This window comes from Apostichopus japonicus, chromosome 12, assembly GCF_037975245.1.
Source record: "Apostichopus japonicus isolate 1M-3 chromosome 12, ASM3797524v1, whole genome shotgun sequence".
Classification (NCBI taxonomy): Eukaryota; Metazoa; Echinodermata; class Holothuroidea; order Aspidochirotida; family Stichopodidae; genus Apostichopus; species Apostichopus japonicus.
This window is the reverse complement of record NC_092572.1, coordinates 28,562,853-28,579,074: the sequence shown is the minus strand read 5'-3', so window position 1 is coordinate 28,579,074 and position 16,222 is coordinate 28,562,853. Positions and strand designations below refer to the sequence as shown.

Here is a 16,222-nt window from a genome sequence, read left to right as displayed (position 1 = left end):
TGGTCCGCTGAGATAGTTCTGTCATGCTGATCATGACACTATCAAAGCAGAGCGCCGCCATCGGTTGGCGCGTAGCGTAGCCCCAAAAGTGTTTGCCAAAAATATCTCCTAAATTGCCGGAAATGGCACTTTTCAGATCTTGTAAGTTGCATGCCTTCTCATGTTTTAGTAATCCCCCCCCCCCCTCCAAGGAAAAGAAGGTAAATTAAAATTATTATTCGGTAAAATCACTTTGTAGGAGGAAAGAGAGGACTTGACGTTATTCTATAAGCTTTGCATTTTTTATTGTTTTACACAGGTAATTGACAATATACAGGCACGCTAGGACAATCTGCTGTGAGCCATAGCCGATGTATGCTGAGGGGACGCCATACGGGGGATTAAGGTGTAAATTAATTGTTAAGTTTTTAATTATCATTTATTGTTTAACTTGCCTAAATGGGACCTACTGGAGAGAGAGAGAGGTGGAGAGAGAGAGAGAGAGGGGGGGGGGGGGCATGAACTGAGTGAGTCGATCGTGTAGGGGACTAGGGGTCGCGATTCCCCTAAAACAGGCCCTAGCTGGTATATACGTAAGTTCACAGTGCCTCAATAATAAACATTTGGGTACTGATATAGGGGCTAACAATGAAACTGATATGCCGCGTAAATTACAGGATTTAATTACGTTATCTGGCAAGACCCACAGGCCTAACTTTAGGAAGCTGTTGGTTCAATAGTAACAGGTAGAAACAGGCCGCAGTCTTATTGCTTGATTATCCTAGGCTTGTCTTCAAACAGAAATGCTCACTATATCCTACAGTTCAATGGCTAAAGTTAGAGCTAGATTTCAGGTCACTTGTCTTAGGCTCCGCAAATTGTGGGGACCCGAAAATGTCAACACTGTTTTTCTTGTAAATTTCCGTCTCAATTACGCAACCTTTAGATCCAGCAATATAATTAGGGTTAGGGAACTCAGTGCAAGACAGATACAGGAATCGCCTAGTGCCCTTAAACTAAGTAGGCTTAATCTGGCCTATGGGCTAGCAAGAGGACCATTCAGTTCTTTCAAAAACATTTGTGTTCTAGTTCAGAGCAATGTTTAGTATTCCTAGCTATACATATATAGTAGAATAAAAATGTTGACTAACTGAAGTGTTGCGACCTAGCTTAAGCTTGCTTTGAGTTCGCGCCATCCCCGGGTGTGGAACGGGTCCCAATACACCAACAACATACTTCTCTGAACCCTTCTCCTAATTTAACATTTGTCAGTTATAGGTCTAGATGGCCCTATAATTGGTAGGCAATTGTGGAATACCACACGTTACAACTATACAGTTACAACGGCCTCCACAAGTTCAATCAAACAGTAACCTAGCAAATACTAAAATGTAAGTAAATGTGTGCCGTATCGGGTATGCCTTGGTATCGCATAGCCTGGTTATAGGCCTTACTTTTATAATGTTATAGTATAGCCAAGGCTACCTAGTCATGTTCGATCAAGAAATGACCCTGGCCTTAAATATGCAAATGAAGCCTGGTCATAGGAGTTACTTTTATAACGTATAGCCAAGGCTACCTATAGGCCTAGTCATGTCCGACCAAGAAATATTTGGTCTAGCGTTGGTAAGGGTAGGCGTCGAGGCCTAACCTGCCAAGCGAGAGTCTTATTGAGATGGAAGCTGGTCACTTCGCCCAATAATCATTTTGCCCAATTGCCATTTTGACCGACCTTACCATTTCGTCCAACCAGCATGGTCATTTCGCCCAACCTTGCTGGTTATTCCGACCAACATTGATTAAATGTTATACTTCAATATAACGGACGGAGATACTTCTATGGGTTTGGTCAATTTAATAAGGAAACGTTCGGGAATTGTTAACATTACGGGATATGAACCGAATATTAAGGAAACTTAAAGTCGTGGTTACAGTCGGTAGGATGGGCCAGTGTTTTAGCCTTTTAGGGGTTAGGTTTGATAGGTTTTTATGGAGACCGATTCCCCTTTGTTTGTATAACATCAGATTAACACTATGTAGAACTTGCTGCCACAAGACAACATACAAATATTCTGTACAAATGCATAGCCCTCTGTACAGTGAGCACAAGTTGCAGGAAGTTCAAACATGGTGTGTAGCTTGTAGTTGGTGAGTAGACGATGTAGTGTTCTTCATGAATGTCAAAGGTCATTTGAGGTCAACAGAGGGAAATAGGGTGAAACTCTTGTAAACATAAAATCTCAAGGAAGGTAGCATATGCAGGTCTTATATTTGACACGCGGATTTCCTGTAACTAGTTCAGCGAACCTATTATTTGTGGTGGGGTCAAAGGTCATATCGGGTTAGCAGAGAGCTAAATGTGAATATATCAAAAGTACAATATATCCAGAACCAGAACAGGGAAGGAGCTCATACATGCGTGGTATCATAACCTTGTGTATTGTATACTTTGTACACGATTTGATGTAAGTGTTCACTTAAAGTCAGCAGTTGTCAAACTTGAACACTATGATACGATATGTATGGCTATAGCTTCTCCATAATGTGTACAATAGCCCTATTGTTTGTGATGGAAGTGTACAGGTCATATGAGTGATTATAAAGATATGCCTATTTCATGTTGTTCATAAAGGGACTGATGGGCAGGGGAAGAGAGGTTAGGCCGGGAATTTAGTGATGGGACCGGTCCCAAAAATCTGAACCATGTTTGCGTCTCCGCGGTTCGGTCGGTCCAGCGGGTACGCGTTCATTACGTATTCAATCTAAAACTAAACTCGGCCAATACAATAACATGGGCCTGATGTTACTACGTAATATAGGCTATGCGCGGGCCTTCCGTGACGTAATGATAATAAATAAAACAACTTTACGTTTAATTAAGGTAACCTGCGAACTGATTTTTACATCTAACTTCTGTTCTTTCTTTCCTCTGCACGTTCTCTCGGAGGTTGCGGCTATCTATAGATTAGTTGGAAACGCCGTGTAGAAACTGTAATATTAATCAACCGTTATAATTAAATTGTTGTGTTCATTGCATAGTTACAAGACAACCAGTTGTTGCTTGATTCTTCACGTAAAGAGAGATTCAGCTTATATATAAGAGTCTCCTATGCGCATGCTCACAAATGCCGCAACCATTACAATAGATGTTCATGTGTAGACTTTTCGAGTAGTGGCTAGATATATGGGAATTGTGTTCCCATTTAAGGCTGACCCTGTGGGACAAATATACCATATTATGTACCCGTATTAATTCGAATATATACACGAATATTTGATAAGCCCAATCGGATAGTCGATTTATATGGTTGTTTTAAATCGCATATATGCACGAATATACACACGAAATAAATCAGATGATAATACGTGTATATATTTGAATTAATACGCGTATACATTCGAAATTATACGCGTATATATTCGATTTAATACAACCATATAAATCGACCTTCTGATTGGCTAATCAAGTATCCGTGTATATATTCGATTTGATACGGGTACATAATATGGTATATTTGTCCCACAGGGTCAGAAATATGGCAAGCCATGTGGGACAAACACCGCATAATATATCCGAGTATTTAATAAAATATATACGCGTATATATTCGAATATATATGCATATTATTTGCCAATCATATATCCGTGTATTAATTCGAATACAAACACGTATTAATTCGAATATATATGAGGATTAATTGGAATATGTACACATACTAATTCCAGTAAATACGTGTATTCGAGTATATACACGTATTAAATCATGCTGTTGTCTCTCATTTATTGCCCTGGAGAGGCTACAATGTGATATCACTCTAAACTCGTTTGTGAAAGCTATAGGACATGCCAATTGTCTGAAGTAATTCGCGTATATATTCGAATTAATACGCGTATATTCGTATTAGTACGCGGATATATTATACGGTGTTTGTCCCATATGGCTTGCCATAGTCGTGTGGCTACACAATAAATATCATATATTCATTCTACTGTGAAAGGGGAAATACAGGAAAAGAAAATCTACAATAGTTGACTTGACAAATGAACCTTTGAACCCAACTGTGGAGATCAAATCACAGTCTCGTACGTGTTAGAGTGGGCGTTGTTTATCATTCACGCGATCAGTATTGATATGTACAGTGCTGTTCAGTGTAATAATCTGCTTTCATATTGCCACTCTCACAGCTCATTTATATTTATCGTATTTCCATAACGTCGTTCTTACTACATTGGGGTAACTTCGTCCTCTCCGACTTACATATCAGGATACTATTCGTGATCAGTTTCAGTGTGTTTTAACTTAGTTGACGAAGAAGGATTCAAAGGATCCTTGGTTCACACGGCAACATCACACAAGTGAATTAGAGAGGCTTTCAATGTAAGTGTTACCCTTTCTGTGTGTATTACAGCAGTACACAGTTATTCGTATTATATTTGTCAATGGCTATGGTTTAGAAGGTAGCGTTATGGGGTACTCCAGTAGCGGGTATACTATGACACAAGTTTAAAGAGAAAGGTAGTCTATCGTGTTAATTAACAGAGACCACCATCTTAATACACTGCTTTTAACGCTAGATATAGTTATTTCAATGTATACCCTTTACCTGTAAACCGTTTCTACTACAGGAAGTGTAGGTTAACAACTTCCTGCTCATTCTAAGTAATATGTGTTTCATAATGGCAGATGATCTTGACAAGCTATTACAGTCCTGATATATAATGTTAACTAACATCATTACACTTCATAAATTGTTTACTTATTTATTGTATTGTTTTCGTACATTGTGCACGGAGAAACACACAATATAGAACTGTTGCCAGATGCGTTCATCAAAGTTTGTGATGAATTAAGATTTCCGGTGAATATTTTAGACAATGAAATTCAGTTCAGCTATGGGAATATTCTTTGACTGAATAGATATTAGTATATCATGTTTAAGCGTGAAGTTATTATAGCGTCCTTACTGAAGCTTACATATCACTCCATAATAAAACATTCACTCTTAGTGAGAGGTCAAACTCAATTCAGATGAAAAACTGTAGACTCCTCTTGACGCTCTTGCAGTGTAAGCCTATTGTCAACTAGTAAAGTACTTAGTTCATCAATGGAAATCTTTATGAGAGAACTAACATGTTTGCATCAATATTTCTCACTGTTACACTATTTTGTTTATATACATCACACTAGTTATTTATAATACCATTTGATACTGCATTTGAGGTACATTTTAAAAATGATATTTCTACTAAATATGATTTAATTTGACTGTACTTAGTTCAACACATTAATTCTTCCAAAGATTCAATCACTTCTGGGACGCACTTATTTTATGCTGTTTATTTCTCAACATCAATTAAACCTTGTATCTAATTTGTGTGTTCCGAAAGTAGCCTTTTGAACATGTCTACATAGAACAACAACGCTGTGCGTATGTTAGACATATTTATATATATAGTTTTCAAATCAGTATATGTTAAAGGTGCAATACTGCTTACTTATACAAAAGACAGAAACATTTTGCACTTGTGTTATATGATTAGTATGAACCTTTAATTAAGTACTATTATTTCGGTTCAGTTGAGCAGGATCGTACACAACGTTGAGAAATCTGTCAGAAGATGGGCATTTGGGACGATCCCACAATCACACCGTAAGTAATACCCTCTTTAGTAACCCGCCTTAATCAATTGCCTCTTATGTGACCCTCCTCCCACTTTACCGTATTAAGTCCCCCATCTGTTTAGACTGAAGGTTACACCCATCTCCCACTTAACAATGCTTTATTCTAATATGTCATAAATATATCCATGTGTTCCTTTCAGCGATGCTACGGTTAATTTCTTCCTCGGTTCTTTTTTCATTAAATTAGCGGAGGCATAAGGAATTTGTTTGATGGTGATGTCGTTATTTGTGCGGGTGCGTCCGAGTGTATGCGACACTGTGTTTGTAAACACAATAACTCAAAAAGTATATGATGGCCGAAGTTTATGCATTGTATATGGATTTGTCTTTAAGTTAGTAAAAGAACCCAATTAAAATTGGAGGATGCAAATAGACATACGACGTCAACTGATGTCGAAGTCTGAAAACTTTATAAACAAGATAACTCAAGAAGGAAGGACAACGTCGTTAAACTTCTAGCCATAAGCCAAGCTCGGATGGACTTAATACTTAGTGTGTGTAATTACTTTAATGAGGACAATAATTTGTTGTTTTATATGGAGATTAAAGATCACTTGAGTTCAACACAGGTTACAGTCTGTAAACCTTGTAAAAACTCTAAATTAAAGTTTAGATGAAATTCATACGTCGTATGTGAATCCATCTAAGCTAGTTCAAGAAACTTATTATGTTCTAATGAGGTCTAAAAATTACAACCTTGTAATAATAATAATAATAATAATAATAATAATAATAATAATAATAATAATAATAATAACAACACATAATCTTTATATAAACATAACTCCAAACTTAAAACATACGTTGTAAGACACTTTACCGTAGTGAGTACAAAGAAAGCATTTTGTTATGTTGGGGTCAAAGCTCATGTGAGGTCAATAGTGGTCAAAGTCTGATAATGTTGTTGTGACAGTGCCACAAATATTGAAACTTGAATGGGCTGAATGTGTGGTATAGAGATCCATATTAGTGAGTGCAAGAATCATTATGTATTTATAGTGGAGGTCAAAGATCAGTCTGAGAATCATGTAAACACCATAACTCCAGAGGTGCAACTTAAATGAACTTCATAATTTGTAAGTACATTCACCTGGGTCAGTACAAATATATAGCTTTTTATGAGGTCAAAGGTCATTCTATATAAGACGTCAACGTCACTGATACATTCAGGACTCACCCGTGTGTAGAAACAAACAGGTTTACTTAGCACACAGACCTATAAATATAGTATTACTCACTGATGAAATTTCAGTATTCCTTAAATTCGGCCGTAAATCTAATTTTAAATTCTTTATCTCTCTTCATAATGAAGCAAAAGGGTTGCACTCTCGTATTTGAGGCTGTGTAATATGAATATTAGAAATAATGAGGAAAAATGCGAAATTTATATTTTTTGAAATTCAAAGGGAAGTCTTATAGTTTGTGTGTGTGTGTGTTAGGTTGTTCTGTTGAGATACATTTCATAGTTACAAGCAGTGCATTTGCTAATAAATGTAAACAGCCGTTTTCACTCTCTTGTGAGTTATTCATGTGACATTGGCGGCAATAAGCTCGTTTTCAAAGCATCGTTTCCGGACAGCATATATCTTGAAGGAAACCTCACGATAGAGAAGAATATCAAACAAGACTTAGATACTGGCAGCTTTGTTTAACTTCACTAGCTTAGACATAGACATGATGGTAAATCACATGTTAATTTAGCGTCCCCCGCTGTTTTTTGCGAGCAATTTATCGGCGTCTGCAGAAAATATCTGAGCGGTCAAACAAACATCGGGATCTCGATAACTGGTTCATTGATTTACATTAAAAGAATCATCATGTTAACTGCTTAATCGTCAAATATATTAGAAAGAGGCCCGGCGGGGCTTAGAGGGCCAAGCCCTCAGACATTGAAGCGTTTTGAAATATTTAAGTGGCGTATAGCAAGGAGCAACAGCCCCCCCACAGCCCCTCCCCCTAAATCGCTTTACTTACCATTTTGGTGGGTGTACGAAGAGACGTAAGAAAGTGATTTTTTTTAAACGTTGTCTTTGGCGGATGGGCGCAAGGTTATTTTATTTTCGTTGGGATCCGCCTTACCAGAATATTTACGCCGCGGTGTTATTTCTTTTCAAGAGGACCATTCCTTGGGATGTGTTTTTAGCCCTGGTGTCCTGGATCTGTGTAGGTTTGGATATTCTTGTTCTCGAATAGCGCTTTGAAACACACACACATATTACTTTTCAGAACGATTTTGTTTTATATCACTAGAATTTGTTTAAAGCCCTGGTGGGGGGGGGGGGTGACGAATTCACCGGAAGCTGTTAAAGTGTGAGAAATTCCTTCGCAGAGACTTGGAAGCATATTAATGTATCATTTTACTTTTATTATTGATCTTATTGAATAGATGTCATACGGATAAAAGCCAGGTTTATCTATGAATCATTAGCCAGGTTTATTATTAACGTACCATTAATATACTTTGTCGTATAAATGAGGTATTTGTATGATTTGATTTGATTAGTGAACAATGAAGAGCTGTAGATATTTTAAACGAAAGTATAATTTAGCTTTAGGCATTTCTCATGCCATATACAACCATTAAATGTTTTTGAAATATCCATATTATATTGAACCAGAGGAACTTTTCGCAAGACCCCTTCCATAAATCTATTTTTTGTGGTTCGCATTTCGGGTTTGGAGCTCAGAAAACAGATTAACGCCGTACACGGGCAATATCATAAATTTTGGTAATTCACTACAATACTGCACAATATTTGAAATTCCCTTCTGGATGTGCTTCTTTGTGAAGGATATAAGCGTAGACAAGGGGTCCTGTTGTTCATGGAAATGCACTTTCTATATGATATATCCTTACAATTAAGCCTATCTTTGATAAGGATATGACGTCCCCTAATGCGAAAAGCACATTGCGGCCGCTTTGTAGAGTGTAAAACTTTATTTGATAATGAATTGTGGAAGCCCGCCATCTATTTTTACATTTTCGCTTTATTTACATTGGTATAGCGCCATCGATTTAAAAACTTTCGCCCCGTTGTGTATGTTTGCAAAATTGTGCAGAGGTCCTGGATCAGTTCTTTTCTGTTAGGTGTTGTACTTCTGATAGTTGGCCAGGGGACCAGTATCTTCCCACCCGAAATTAATTAATTAAAGGACTCTCTCAACAGAGGAAGAATGATCAATAGGGCGATATTGCTATGCATGCTGCAGACAACTGCAAGCTTTTTGGAGAATTAAGGTCCGTAAAGGTCGGGACCGGTATAGTCAGTATATGCATGCCCCAAATTACAGCACGCTAAAATTGCTATAAGTATTCAAAGTATACTTTCCTTCAGGTTTTTACTCTCAAAATTGTTCTCATACATTTTTAAGTAACACACAAGATGACTGAAAATCCGAGTGAGGAAAACTTCCTTGGTTGCAATTAAAACTAAGAATTTTGACCAAAGGTGACCGGCATATTTGAATATATAACATATTTGGGGTCAACAGCTAGTATATAAATTAATTGTTTTACTTTTTTTACGTTCTTTTCTTAATTTGCACGGGGAGGGGTCAGCCAGTTGAGAATATATACATAATCACCAGCGGCTATATATGCCTAGTTTCTGAGTAACCTATTTAAGCCCTCGCGCCTCATTGATCCACAATTATTTTTTACTTAATTTTAAACTAAGAAATCACAGCATATTGTTCACCCGTGATACGGGTGCTCAACGAAAGCCCGTTTTACGGGCCAGTCGCTTATTATACTGCATGTCCTATGAGTATGCATTGATACACTCAATCGTGTAAACAGCTATAGTATACTCCATATAGGGAACGGGCGGGTAAGAAAGATATTGTATTATATCATAAATATTTCATCGATCGTTTCCATGTGTTGTTACTTTTCAGCACAATGTACGCCCGTGATCTGGGCGCTCGACGACAGCCCGTCTTACGGGTCAATCGCTTATTATATACTGTCATATGAATTAATACACTCAATCGTGTAAACATGTATCTCCTTATCTTATAGAGCTCGTGTTTAGAGCGAAAATTCTCTCAACAAACTCGATCCGTTAGTGTAATTGTTTGCTTATTTATTGATAGTTGTTTACAATTTATTCTGAATTGGCGGGGGGGGGGGGGGGGGCTTCGATCAGGTTCTGTAAATTTTTCCTGTTAATTCTTTTTTACGTTCTTTCTTAATTTGCACGGGGAGAATTTCAGTCTGAGAATATAATACACATAATCACCAGCGGATATGCCAAGTTTCTGAGAAACCTTATTAAGCCCCCGCGTCTCATTGATCCACAATTATTTTATTGTTTGTTTGTTAATTTTAATAATTAATAAATCACAGCATAATGTTCACCCGTGATCAAGGGCGGCGGAACCGGGGGGGCACAGGGGGCACGTGCCCCCCCACTTTTCCTCAGGTTAAAAATGTGCCCTTTTTCTACATAAAAATTGAGGTGTCTCAAATTAGCAATTAGAGGCCAGGTAACCAGAATGAACACTCGGGAAGGGCCGTTTCCGGCCATCTGAAGGGTTTGTAAAACAAAAAATTTTCTTCTACGCTCCGCGCCAACCGATGGTGGCGCTCCGCTCAGATAGTCGTGCATACAACTTTGCAAATCCTGGCTACGCCCCTGACTTTTAATGAATTTCTGTCGGTCAAACTCAAAGCTATTTCGAATGGAAAAAATTTGTTAAGATATATTAACAAGAAATAAACTCTACATTAGCAACTAGCATGATTTCACCTCATTTTGTCTCAAAAGAAAACTTGTTCCTTGTTTCCCAATTTGTTCATTGGATATTGCAGTGCTAGTATGCATATTTTCCTTGAGGGGGGGGGGGGGGGGCCTTAATGGAGTGATGTGTATACGCAAATAAGATAATACAATAAGAGTTATAAAGGGTACTAAATATAAGGCTGCATCAGTCCAATCGAATTTCTGCAAAGTGCCCTTTGATGTCGGTGCCCCCCCAGATTAAAAGTGCTTCCGCCGCCCTTGCCCGTGATCCGGGTGCTCGACGAAACCCGTCTTACGGGCCAATCGCTTATACTGTATGTCATATGAATTGATACACTCAATCGTGTAAATAGCTATTTCCATATCCCAGAGCTCGTGTTTAGGGCGAAATTCCTCTCAACATGTTCGCAAATATACGATCCGTGAGTTTGTTTAGTTGTTTGTTTATTTCTTTATTTTTTGTTTATTATTTAGTATTGACACTTTGGGGGGAGGGTGCTTCAGCTTCCGTTATTTTCTTGCTTTTGTTATGAAAACGTACATTCTCCAGCGACCATATGCATAGTGTCTGACAACATTCTCCGTTACCATGGACACGGCCTTGTAAACTTGACCTAATATTGTACTTTTTTTTGCCTTGTATATAATAGAGTTCATCGTACGCGTTTGCCCAGGTTTACCGGTGAAGGCGACTGGCAGCTGCGTGATATGACGTTGGATTCTACCAAAGTTGCTGTTAGCGGTCACAACGAAGACACATCATTCATAGACCTGTTTGCATTAAACATTCCTGATTCTTCGTCGCCATTTATAACTCGGTTTTATTCTAAAGAATTTAAGAATCCTTCAAGATGGCCGCCTCGTTGTGTTTCATTCTTGGATGATTCTCGTATAATCACTGTGTGTGATGATCAGTTGGATGTCTTCAATATCAAGACAGACGACATACCCACACACAGTGATCAGTTACGCGATAGAGAAGCCAATTGTATGACTGTCAGAGAGGGGGAGATATTTATTGGTTTGTCTTCTAACGAGGTGATTGTGTTTGATTTTAGTTTAAATAAAATCAAGACAATCACCTTGAAAGGATTTGTAAGTGATTATCCTTTAGATATAACAGTTTATGGAGATAATCTGTTTATATCTACACTCAATGCTAGAGCCATTAGATACAACATGGAGGGAGTGATGTTACATGAATACAACACACCATCAGGCTACCCATCTGCACACAGTATCACTGTAAGCAGTGAGTTTGGTCTGGTGTTTGTATCATGTTGGTATCATACTGTGTCTCTCCATGCTGATGATGCTGTTGTTGTTTTCTCTCTCTCTGAGAATCATACATTGTTTACTTTCCGAGTTATTGATGATTGGTTGCCTAGAATCAGGATAAACGATGTAAACAGGTTTATGTTTACAGCAACAATAGCAGGAATACTGACTGTATACAGCACAGTAAGTACAGTAGGATAGTGTAAAAAAGTAAACAGGAATTTTATTTTACATCTAGAATAATGAAAATAGGCTAGAAAAACTACCAAGTTAGGTATCAGTGACTGCGAACACTTCTGTAGATTACGTTTATTTGTACTACTTTTGCGAGTCTTGGAAATAATATGAAATTTGGGACTAAAATTTTTATAAGATTGAAGCAGCAATACCTCTGATAGCAATTACATACATACAGCACAGGGTGAATAAATTCCAAAATCCTCTGAAATTACTTGCATTATAAAAAACTGTGTAGACCTCCAATAGAAACATATTTGGGTTCGGTGCATACGAACATCTCCTAAGAGCACACTTATTGCTATTTTGTGGCAATATGAATAAATTTAGAGAAAAAATGAGAAGAAAATTTTAATAGGACTGAAGTAGCAAAACCTCTCATAGGAACACATACATACAGTACAGGGTGAATAAATTCCAAAATCCTCTGAAATTTCTTGCATTATAAAAAACTGTGTAGACCTCCAATAGAAACATATTTGGGTTCGGTGCATACGAACATCTCCTAAGAGCACACTTATTGCTATTTTGTTATAATATGAATAAATTTAGAGAAAAAATGAGAAGAAAATTTTAATAGGACTGAAGTAGCAAAACCTCTCATAGGAACACATACATACAGTACAGGGTGAATAAATTCCAAAATCCTCTGAAATTTCTTGCATTATAAAAAACTGTGTAGACCTCCAATAGAAACATATTTGGGTTCGGTGCATACGAACATCTCCTAAGAGCACACTTATTGCTATTTTAAGGCAATATGAATAAATTTAGAGAAAAAATGAGAAGAAAATTTTAATAGGACTGAAGCAGCAAAACCTGACATAGCAACACATACATACAGCACAGGGCGAATAAATTCCAAAATCCTCTGAAATTTCTTGCATTATAAAAAACTGTGTAGACCTCCAATAGAAACATATTTGGGTTCCGTGCATACGGACATCTCCTAAGAGCACACTTATTGCTATTTTGTGGCAATATCAATAAATTTAGAGAAAAAATGAGAAGAAAATTTTAATAGGACTGAAGTAGCAAAACCTCTCATAGGAACACATACATACAGTACAGGGTGAATAAATTCCAAAATCCTCTGAAATTTCTTGCATTATAAAAAACTGTGTAGACCTCCAATAGAAACATATTTGGGTTCGGTGCATACGAACATCTCCTAAGAGCACACTTATTGCTATTTTGTGGCAATATGAATAAATTTAGAGAAAAAATGAGAAGAAAATTTTAATAGGATTGAAGCAGCAAAACCTGACATAGCAACACATACATACAGCACAGGGCGAATAAATTCCAAAATCCTCTGAATTTTCTTGCATTATAAAAAACTGTGTAGACCTCCAATAGAAACATATTTGGGTTCGGTGCATACGAACATCTCCTAAGAGCACACTTATTGCTATTTTGTGGCAATATGAATAAATTTAGAGAAAAAATGAGAAGAAAATTTTAATAGGATTGAAGTAGCAAAACCTCTCATAGCAACACATACATACAGTACAGGGCGAATAAATTCCAAAATCCTCTGAAATTTCTTGCATTATAAAAAACTGTGTAGGCCTCCAATAGAAACATATTTGGGTTCGGTGCATACGAACATCTCCTAAGAGCACACTTATTGCTATTTTGTTATAATATGAATGAATTTAGAGAAAAAATGAGAAGAAAGTGTTAATAAGATTGAAGTAGCAAAGCCTCTCATAGCAACACATACATACAGTACAGGGCAAATAATTTTCAAAATCTGAAATTTCTTGCATTATAAAAAACAATGTAGACCTCCAATAGAAACTTATTTGGGTTTGGTGCATACGAACATCTCCTAAGAGCACACTTATTGCTGTTTTAAGGCAATATGAATGAATTTAGAGAAAAAATGAGAAGAAATTTTTAATAGGATTGAAGTAGCAAAACCTCTCATAGCAACACATACATACAGTACAGGGCAAATAATTTTCAAAATCTGAAATTTCTTGCATTATAAAAAACAATGTAGACCTCCAATAGAAACATATTTTGGTTCGGTACATGTATAGGAACATCTCCTTATATCACACTTATTGCTATTTTGTTATAATATGAATGAACTTAGAGAAAAAATGAGAAGAAAGTGTTAATAGGATTGAAGTAGCAAAGCCTCTCATAGCAACACATACATACAGTACCGGGCGAATAAATGCCAAAATCCTCTGAAATTTCTTTCATTATATAAACTGTGTAGACCCTTAATACAGTATTATTACTAGGATTTAAAAAGTCTTGAAAACTCGCTCAGAAAAACTTATTTCCCTGCAGTCCATGAAAACATGCCCTTTAAAATACCCGTACATGAACACACAATACTTAGCTATAATGACTCCTGACAAGATGTTGTGTGCCCAACAGAAGCCCATAGTTATAGGTCAAGAAAGAAAAATCAAATTTATGATGAATTTTGTAGCTAATTAACAGCAACAAATGACTGTCAAGTTCAGGAGCGGGAAATTTTTCAGTAAACTCTAACGGGGAAATCCCTCATCTAGTAATAGTAACAACAAGTAGCACTTTAACCACTTTGGCCCATTTGCAACTTCTGACTTAGACAACAGGTTGCCATGGCAGCAAACACCTTTGTTTAGGCTGCATGTACCTAGGCAACCCCTTGGACTAAAAGTAGGCTACAAAGCAGAGACTATATCACATAGAATATCAGCTTTATCTGGTCTGATGATTATCTGTACCAATTAGGAGTGACTATTAGGGCTGCTAATACTTGCTAACATTCTAACAAAACCTTAATATAGCCGCAGTCCTATCTACTAAAATATATTGCTACAAATCTTTCAACCCAGAAGTTGATGGAAAGTTCAGCAAATCCTGTCACCATGGCAACTAGTAAAAGTGTAGCATTGCATCATGGGATCTAAACATAGCTCGAATAGGCGACACTTATACCAACTGAAAAATAAATGTGAGTGCATTAGAGTGACGGGTAAAGCTCGACATAATCACAGCAATACATAATAAAACTTATAAATATCCCAATGTTGTTTCTCAATGGACCAATAACCTGAAGCACTTTCAATTCTCTCACATTAATTCAATGTAGGTTAGGACTTAACCATACGCACATTATGGCTGAGGGAATATAAGTGCCATAATCAACCCTGTAAACAGCTATTAAACAATGTTCAGTTAAAATGATACAGAATTTACACACATTACAATTTAGTAATAACTGTACCTGTAGACTCACTATAGCTGTTACAGGTATTAATTCCTAAATAATAAATTCATTCTTTGTGCATTCTGCCATAACAGGAGATCAATAAACTAATTAATTCAAATTACACTTAATAAGGGCTGCTACTCTGTGTGCACATTGTTATCACAGAACTAACCTGCATAGTGCATACATTCACAGGTAATATACAGAAGGTAGGCACAATTAAACTGACTAGGCTCCTTAGGGGTTTGGGGCAAAGTTAAAAGATGAACTCTTTACCTGTATTGAAATTAATGTGACTAATTTCTTACAGTTTTCTAGCTTGTCTCTACTGCACATGCATGACAGCTTGGAGTGTCTTGGTGAATGGTAGAGTTGCTTGCAAACTTGAGTGTTTTATAGAAATTTAAAGAAAAACAAAGAAGCTTTGAGAGAAATCATTTTCCCCACCCTAGAGACAAGATTTTACTTAAGCCTTGGTCACAAATTCTCCAGGAAGTAGGCAGACTGTCTTCCCATACCTTTAACTTATTCCTCCAGAGATTACACAGAACATGAAATAACTATAAAGACTTAATCAAGAACGAAACAAAGCCTGACCTATGAGTACTGGATTTGGAATTATCATCGCCACAGTCCTAGGGATGTTTGGAATGTTTTCATCCTATGATTCAGGAGAAGTGAATTTTTTAACCTTGCGCCAACTTAATATAATATGATTTGAACATTGGAGATCGACGGTGACGTCATTGCTTCACTTCGTTGGGGTGGGGGGGGGGGCTGCAGGGACGCTATCATTAGCAAGCTACACTGTAGCCAGGAAAGTTAAAATTGCTGAAGCAAAATAGGGTGTAGATGGAAATTTCCCTGTGATGTACACATTCCTGTGTAGTGAATCAAGGCCAAGCGTAGAGTGAGATCTTTTTTATTCACAGGCATATGCGAAGTCTATACACACTCCTGTGTAGCATATCAAGGCCAAGCCTAGAGTGAGATCTGATTGAGTGTGACCAATGTGATGCACTGACGTCACGTCTTGATGTAGGTCGGTCCTTAGATTCAAATTTTCTGGCAGGAAGAGCC

At 37.2% G+C, this 16,222-nt stretch overlaps 1 protein-coding gene and 1 long non-coding RNA gene across 14 annotated transcripts in view; one reads left to right on the top strand and one right to left on the bottom strand.

The window, feature by feature from the left end:
* LOC139977218 (uncharacterized) overlaps positions 1-16,222 on the bottom strand; it is a 262,539-nt gene that overhangs the window by 12,624 nt on the left and 233,693 nt on the right. The gene's annotated exons all lie outside the window — the stretch shown is intronic.
* The window catches only part of LOC139977162 (uncharacterized), a 293,518-nt gene continuing 281,384 nt past the window's right edge, over positions 4,089-16,222 (top strand). For 5 of the 13 annotated variants that reach the window (XM_071986345.1, XM_071986347.1, XM_071986346.1 and 2 more), the window contains exons 1-3: positions 4,089-4,357; positions 5,558-5,630; positions 11,058-11,868. In XM_071986345.1, coding sequence (XP_071842446.1) covers positions 5,599-5,630; positions 11,058-11,868 — 843 coding nt within the window. In that variant the 5' untranslated portion in view covers positions 4,089-4,357; positions 5,558-5,598. The remainder of the gene's footprint in view (positions 4,358-5,557; positions 5,631-11,057; positions 11,869-16,222) is intronic. The other 8 variants (XM_071986348.1, XM_071986339.1, XM_071986342.1 and 5 more) reach the window with 3 other exon arrangements.